This window comes from Egretta garzetta, unplaced genomic scaffold (assembly GCF_000687185.1).
Source record: "Egretta garzetta isolate BGI_Z169 unplaced genomic scaffold, ASM68718v1 scaffold590, whole genome shotgun sequence".
NCBI classification, from domain to species: Eukaryota; Metazoa; Chordata; class Aves; order Pelecaniformes; family Ardeidae; genus Egretta; species Egretta garzetta.
In genome coordinates this window covers 68,023-75,896 of record NW_009258304.1, presented here as the reverse complement: position 1 = coordinate 75,896, position 7,874 = coordinate 68,023, and the positions used below count along the sequence as shown (strand labels likewise).

The 7,874-nt window shown below is 41.4% G+C and overlaps 1 protein-coding gene across 1 annotated transcript; it reads left to right on the top strand.

Moving 5' to 3' along the window:
* Window positions 1–6: 6 nt before the first annotated feature.
* On the top strand, window positions 7–7,828 carry KARS1 (lysyl-tRNA synthetase 1). Its single transcript, XM_035894331.1, has 11 exons — window positions 7–121; window positions 362–512; window positions 719–884; window positions 1,298–1,391; window positions 1,500–1,686; window positions 1,853–1,978; window positions 5,451–5,570; window positions 5,811–5,973; window positions 6,073–6,246; window positions 6,976–7,061; window positions 7,703–7,828. Exons 1-11 carry the CDS (start codon window positions 66–68, stop codon window positions 7,790–7,792), a joined length of 1,413 nt encoding a protein of 470 aa, XP_035750224.1. The 5' UTR covers window positions 7–65; the 3' UTR covers window positions 7,793–7,828.
* Window positions 7,829–7,874: the final 46 nt, after the last annotated feature.

Genomic DNA, 7,874 nt, shown 5'->3' with positions numbered 1-7,874 from the left:
TGACTTTCTGCAGCGGCGAGTTTGCCGTCTTTTGCTTGCGTGCTACGCGGGGTCGCTAGGCTCTGATGTATAAAATGGTGCCTGCGGAAGGTCCCTGGGCACGTAGGCATGCATCCTCAAGGTCTGTTTATGTAATGTTTAATTCAGTTTTAACTTCCTCTGAGTATTTGTATCTCGTAGGAGACGAATTAAAAGAGTTAAGAAAATGCTTAAACGTGCTTAAGGATTATTTTTACTTTTGGGCAGAGTAAGAGAAATGGACGGGTTATTTGTACAGTAAGCTTTTGGCAGAATCCTGCCAAGTGTTTCCCCGTGGAAGCATCAGAGTACCTGCTGCATCTGGTGTCCTTCTCTTTTGCAGTGAGCTGAAGAGACGTTTAAAGGCTGAGCGAAAAATAGCTGAAAAAGAGGCAAAGCAGAAGGAGCAAAGTGAAAAGCTTTCAAATAAGCCTTCCTTGGCTTCAGACTCTGAGAATAACGTTGCTGCTGATGAGGAAAGCTTGGATCCAAATGTGAGCGTCTGGCTTCATGCTTATTAGTGTTCTGAGAATAAGGGTTACTGATTTGCATTTGATTTTTTATTCAAGGGGAACCAAATGGTTAAAAGGGGGGGCATCTATGTATTCCTGCACAAGGGCAGCTGTGTTTTAATTTTCAACCTGTAAAGTATTTTCAGTTTCTAACAAAATTGTTTGGGTTTGTTTGTTTCTGGTGACAGCAATACTACAAGATCCGTAGCCATGCAGTCCAGCAGCTGAAGGGCACCAATGAGGACCCCTATCCCCACAAGTTCCACGTAGACTTATCTCTCTCAGATTTTATAGAGAAGTACAGTCACCTGCAGCCAGGAGATCACCTGACAGATGTTACAGTGAGAGTGGCAGGTAAAGGCTTATCTGGGGTACAGAAAGGTGGTCTATTGCTTTGCTAAGCCTAGTCTTAGCTGCTTTTAGTGATGGAGTGGGCTCTTTTTGAATTTCGCCAGTCCCCCGTTACTCGGTTATGAAGTCTGTAGCAGTGTTAGACTATTCAGGACTCACGTTTTCAGACTGAGTGGACCCGTGCAGCGTCCCTTAGAACTACGAGACCAGATTGTGGCATGGGCTCCAGGACCCAAAATCCGTACGGCCTTTTGTGCGCTGATATTCATCTTGAGACTTAATTGCTTCTCTTTCATGGTCGGTGATCGGTTCAGAGCTGACGATCCTTTATGCAAATCACTGTAGTGTGGCTTTTGCACCTGTATCCTTTCTGCTAGGGACTCTTTTCCTAATGTCCTGCATGCTTTCATATTTAGGTCGAATCCATGCAAAGCGTGCCTCTGGAGGGAAGCTGATTTTCTATGATCTTCGTGGTGAAGGAGTGAAGTTGCAGGTCATGGCAAATTCCATGTAAGTAGAGGTATTCCCAGTAGCAGTCTAAACTGAACTGCATTCTGGGGCCTAGTTTGGAATGTTGAATTTTAAACAAAACTGCTTACATTGGTTTTGTAATTACAGGCTCTACAAATCCGAGGAAGAGTATTTCCGTGTTAACAACAAGCTGCGTCGCGGGGACATTATTGGTGTAGAGGGGAATCCTGGGAAAACAAAGAAAGGGGAACTGAGTATTATTCCTTATGAAATAACTCTGTTGTCTCCCTGCCTGCACATGTTGCCTCATCTTCACTTTGGCCTCAAAGATAAGGTACTTGTCATACCTTGGAGGCAATTTGACAGATAGGTCTGAGTGGATGACCTTTTACATCTGCTGATGGTATCAGTCAACAAAGGAACATTGGTTTTGTTGTGGTATTTTTTCCTTCGGCAGTACGTTTTGTCTAGCTTATTCTAAAGATACTTTTTCTTTTCAGGAAACTAGGTATCGTCAGAGATACTTGGATTTAATTCTTAATGATTACGTGAGGCAGAAATTTATAACCCGTGCAAAGATCATTACATACATTCGGAGCTTTCTGGATGAGCTGGGCTTCCTTGAGGTAAGGCCTCTGTGTTTATTTCTCTCCGCACACTGAATGTGTTTAGAGCTTCAAGAATACTTTATATTCAGGCTCATACACAAAATATTTACAGAAGTGAGAATAACTACCGTGGCATGGTGTGTTTGATCAGTTTAATGTAATGAGAGCCATTCCTTTCCTGTCTTTTAAAGTTAAGACTGTTCCTCAGTTGGTGAGGTTATGACTCAGGGAAACTTTTATCAAGGTAGTACTTTGAACTACTGCTGTCCTTTCCTCATTCCAGTAAACTAAGGTGGAAATAACATCTTTGAAATGGTGTTTTGCCTCTGGAGGTAAATGCGGATTTTACTTCCTGTAAGTAAAATTGGTTTTATCTTGAGATCTATTGCGGAGTAGCATATGAGAAAATAATACTCGGTCTGCTTTCTGTTGCATCCAGATTCTTGGTTGTACTTTACAGTCAGCAAAAAGATTAGAACTTAATATAGTCTCTTTGCAAGTGTTTATCAACTGAATCTGCAAAAGCTGCCAGTGGGAGTTTTTTGAGAGCAGTGGGAATCTGAACCTGTGCTGTGTCATCTCTGTCATATGTGTAACGCTTTTAATGTCTGTCTTTGCTTTGGTTTTGGTTTTTTTTTTTTTTTTTTCTCCAAATAATTCTTAATCTAGTACTTACAGATTTTACTGTTCTTTTAATTTAATCGAAAAGGGCCATAAGAGTTCTTAATTGATAAGAAGTTTTGATTTGTTGGAATAATAGAGTAAGATACTTAGGCTTGGCCAGAACGTTGGGCATAAAATAAAAGGTAGAGAAGTGAGGGAATGGCTGACTATACAGTAGAGTGCAATCTGGAGGTACGTGAATTGGGCAGTGCTCAGTCATGCCAGTACTCCATCTGGCACAGTGTAGTGTCATGCCATGGACAGGTACTAGTTGATTTTGAGAAAAATTAGCCAAACTGTCATGGGTATTGTATCGTGCTCTTCAGCCGATTGTCAGGGCTTGTTAGTTCAATCGTCATCAAATGACCTGTACTTCTGATTCCAGTACTGTTTGGGATGCTGACTGCTTTCTGTTTCCTGCAGCTCAGCTTGTTTCATAGATCTGTTTGGAGAATGCCATTAAATACTTGTTAAGGGAGCTATATTAATTCACAGCCTACAAAGTTTCTCCTCTTTTTTTTAAGTTCTAGCTGCATCCTTGTTCTCATTTTATCACACACTGACTTCCCTTTTTTTTTGCCCTGACCTTTGTTCTTTCACAGGAGCCCAGAGTCTTTCTATTTCATAGAAGTGTTCCCCTTCTGTATGGCTATAAGTAGTTCTGTTGTGAAAATACCTGTTGTCATGTTTCTGGGTCAGTAACAGGGCATTAATTCTTGATGCTAAGATCATAGAATCATTTGATTGGAAAAGACCTTTAAGATCATCGTGCCCAACCGTACGTATCCACTTGTAAACCATGTCTGTAAGCACTTCGTCTGATTGTTTTTTCAATACTTCCAGGAATGGTGACTCAACCACTCCCCCGTTCCAGTGCCTGATAACCTTTTCAGTGAGGAAATTTTTCATCATATCTAATCTAAACCTCCCCTGGCACAACTTGAGGCCATTTCCTCTTGTCCTATCGCTTGTTACTTGGGAGCAGAGAAAATTGTCCGATTCCACCAGCTCTCTGTATAGGGGGCCAAGTTTTGAGTTGTAAATCATTTGGCTACTCCGTTTTTTTCCATCGTTTGCAGCTACTTTCTCTTTTCAATGTGAAGAGACATTGAACTTAAGTCTGTCTTTTACCTAGACGATAGTGTGTATTGCTTGAAGCATAAGTGGTCACCTTTCAAACATCTAAAAAAATGCAGCTTCTGCAAAAGAAAATTTGTAATGATTTGAACTAAATCAATTCACTGAAGCTTGCAGCGGATTGATTTAATTCTTTTTTTTTTCTCCTTGAACTTGTGTATCTCTTCAGAAATTAGTTCAGTTGGACTCCAGGATTCCCCATACATACATAAGATCAGTAACGGCTTTTTATCTAAAGTGAATGTTTCCATGTATGCATATATTCCCAGCCATTCTCACCACCAAATATTTTTGAATTGATTTTTTTTCCCCCAAAAAGCGATACTACTAAAATTGTTCAGGTTTTGCAAAATTTGCAGAAGCCATGGCATTTAATGTCTTTCAGGATTACTGTTTTACAGCTTCGCCACAGAGACCATCCTAAAGAATTTATAGTGTAAGCAATGATTTGGAGAAGATACTGAGGAAGACTGCTACTTCACATAAGTTTTATGAAAGAGCTTGCTTTCTCTTACCAAGTGGATTTTATCATAGAACCACAGAATGGTTTGGGTTGGAAGGGATCTTTAAAGATCATCGAGTCCACCCCCCCTGCCAAGGGCAGGGCCGTCTGCTACTAGGCCAGGCTGCTCAAAGCCCCCTCCAACCTGACCTTGAACGGTTCCAGGGATGGGGCACCCACAACTTCTCTGGGCAACCCGTTCCAGTGTTTCACCACCCTCATGGTAAAACACTTCTTCCTTACGCCCAGTCTAAATCTCCCCTCTTTCACTTTAAAACCGTTGCCCCTTGTCCTGTCACTACAGGCCTTGGTAAAAAGTCTCTCTGCACCTTTCTTACAAGCACCCTTTATAGGCTGAAAGGCCACAAGGAGGTCTCCCCGCAGCCTTCTCTTCTCCAGGCTGAGCTACCCCAACTCTCTCAGCCTTTCCTCATAGGAGAGGTGCTCCAGCCCTTGGACCGTTTCCGTGGCCTCCTCTGGACCCGATCCAACAGGTCCACCTCTTTCTTGTACTGGGGACCCCAGAGCTGGACACCGTTCTCCAGGTGGGGCCTCATGAGAGTGGAGGAGAGGGGGAGAATCCCCCCCCTCCACCCTCTGGCCATGCTGCTTCTGATGCAGCCCAGGATACAGTTGGCTTTCTGGGTTGCAATCGCACATTGCCAGCTCATGTCCAATTTTTCACGCACCGGTGTCCCCAAGTGCTACTCCGCAGGGCTGCCTCAATCCATTCATCCTCCAGGTTGTACTGAGATTGGGAGTCGCCCTGACCCAGGTGCAGGAGCTTGCACTTGGCCTTGTTGAACCTCATTTTCTGCAGCGTAGAGAGACGATTTTGTGACTATGCCACAGCCCAGTTCCTGGCTCTGATAACTTGAACCCAGCAGGTTCACATTTATAGTAAATACGATTCTTGATAGCAACAAGTAGTTTAAGTAATTTGTCTTTACTGACTGCATGGGAGAAGTGCTCTTTAGTTCAGTTGTTTTCATGTACTGGAATGCCAAACAACAAAACAAATACAGAGATTTTTTTATCCAAGCTATCTGTGGTTTGTTTGTTTGCTTGATCTACAGAGATCTTTTCTGGAAACAGATTACACAAAAACAGGGCATTGAGGTAGGAGACTGGAAATATTTATGCTGCTGTTAAATTAGGTTTTTTTTTTTTGTTGTTACTGTTTTACAGATTGAAACTCCTATGATGAATATAATTCCAGGTGGAGCTGTGGCAAAACCTTTTATCACGTACCACAATGAACTGGATATGAATTTGTATATGAGAATTGCTCCAGAGCTTTACCATAAGGTAAAATGCAATCCCCTCATGGCTAAGCCTGTATTCTGCAGACTGTTGTGGTATTATTCTAAAAAAGTAAATGTAGCTAAGCCAAGGATTATTCTTGAAAAAAGGTAGACTCATTGTATGGAAGGAAACAAAAGGTATCTGGAATGAGATTTGTAAGGTCACGTAGCATTGTGTGTGTTTGAGTTCTCTGTAGTTCTTTTGAAAAAGTTAGTGTGTTTACTAGAATTCCCTTCTGTTTAGATGGTCGTGGTTGGAGGCATAGACAGAGTATATGAAATTGGGCGTCAGTTCCGGAATGAAGGAATTGATTTGACTCACAACCCTGAGTTCACAACTTGTGAGTTCTATATGGCTTATGCAGACTACCATGACTTGATGGAAATTACAGAGAAGTTGCTGTCAGGTGACGTATGCAATATTAATTAAAATATAGTAAGAATCTCTGAAAGAATTGCGTATTATGTGGCATGCTTTTCTTCTAAATTTCATATTCCTTTTATAGGGATGGTAAAACATATTACTGGAAGTTACAAGATCACTTACCATCCAGATGGTCAAGATGGACAGGCCTATGAGATAGATTTTACCCCTCCCTTCCGGCGAATTAGCATGGTGTATGATCTGGAGAAAGTCCTGGGAGTGAAATTTCCACCACCTGAGTGTTTTGAAACGGAAGGTTAGATGCTGAGTGTGAATGTCCTATAATTCTTCCTTAACAGAAAGAGGGCAAAAGGTCTCAAGTTCTCAGCCTGCAGTCTGTCAGCTGCTCTTTTGAGGTGGTACTAACACACGGGATTGCTTTTCTCTGCTTTTGTCTGTTACCTACAAGTCCAGAAAGAAGCCTTCATGCCTTGCCCTGCCTTTGGCAGGATCTGACTCTTTTGCCTCCTTGTTGAGTATGTGTGATGCTGTATACTCAAGAGGCATGGTCTGAGGAGTTCTTGATCTGTTGAAGAGACGCAACTTTTTATTTCTTCTGTCTTTGGTGCAGTTGAGTCTCCATGCCTGTGATCGTAGGTTAGAAATATAATTATTTTGGGCTGTCTTCAAAATGTGCCTATTTGCTGTTTTATTTCTGGAATCCAAAGCCCTAAGGAAATGAGTTTGTATACTTCTTAGTGATTTTTTCCCCCCCATTTTTTTTTTTTTCCCAAATAATAATGTCCAGCAGTCACATGGGATGTGTTAACTGTTGACAAGTTTCTGAAATACAAAATATCTGATATTTTAGCATAAACTGATTAAAAACAAACACTATTTTTGTAGATTGACATTTAAGTCCATGTTCTCCATGATGTATACCATTAAGATCTTACTAATCAGTCTAAGACATGTTGAAGGATGCAGAAAGAAAAAACGTGGTTGCCTGGGTGGCTTTTCTAAAATTTGTCTACAACGATTTCAGAAACTCGCAAGTTCTTTGATGACCTTTGTACAGAGAGGAATATTGAGTGTCCACCTCCCAGGACAACAGCCAGGCTTCTTGACAAAGTAAGTACAGGTGGTGGTTTTATAATCCTAAGGTCTTTGAAGATCTGTCTGTATAAACAGAAGTCTCTTCAGCTCGTTTTCTCACTGTGCTCTGCATCAAAACCTTTTTTTTTTCATTGTCCACACTAAAATGTAGTTTACTGATGCCTGCCTGCCTAATGTGAGTGCTGGAGGATTTTAGTTTGCTAACCAGCCTCTTGTGCTTAGAGCCGATCGGCTTTATCTTACGTCAGTTTTGTCTGTGAGATCCGTGCGTTTGTATGTACCTTACCAAACTGGTAGGCTTACCATGTAGTTCTGCTATCATCAACTGTGTTAAGCCTTTTCCTTTGTACCCAAAAATACTGCCTGACAGCTGTTTTTCTGCTGCTTTTCCTCTTGGCCTTTGTTGTAACATCCAAATTGCATGATGTTATTATTTTCTATACGTTCTCTGCTATGTCCTTTTTCTTACCCAGCTAGGACACGCGCTCTCTGTAAATGAAGACATTACCATGGTCAGGAATTATAAGTTGGGAAACTTTTCAGTTTTCTGGTACCTTCTTCAGTAGTGAAGAGAGGGAAATAGGGTGTTTGGGGAAGGGTGGTGCGAGGAAAGTGATCTTGTACTCTGCATAATTGTTTTGCTTTTGTTTTCCCAGTTAGTTGGTGAATTCCTGGAAGTCACTTGTATCAGCCCTACATTCATCTGCGATCACCCACAGGTCATGAGTCCTCTGGCCAAATGGTAAGAGTATGAGACGCAGTCGGTGTGTAACTCTTTCTATTCCTGCTTTATTAAAAAGGAAAAAAAAAAAAAAAAAAAAAAAACAA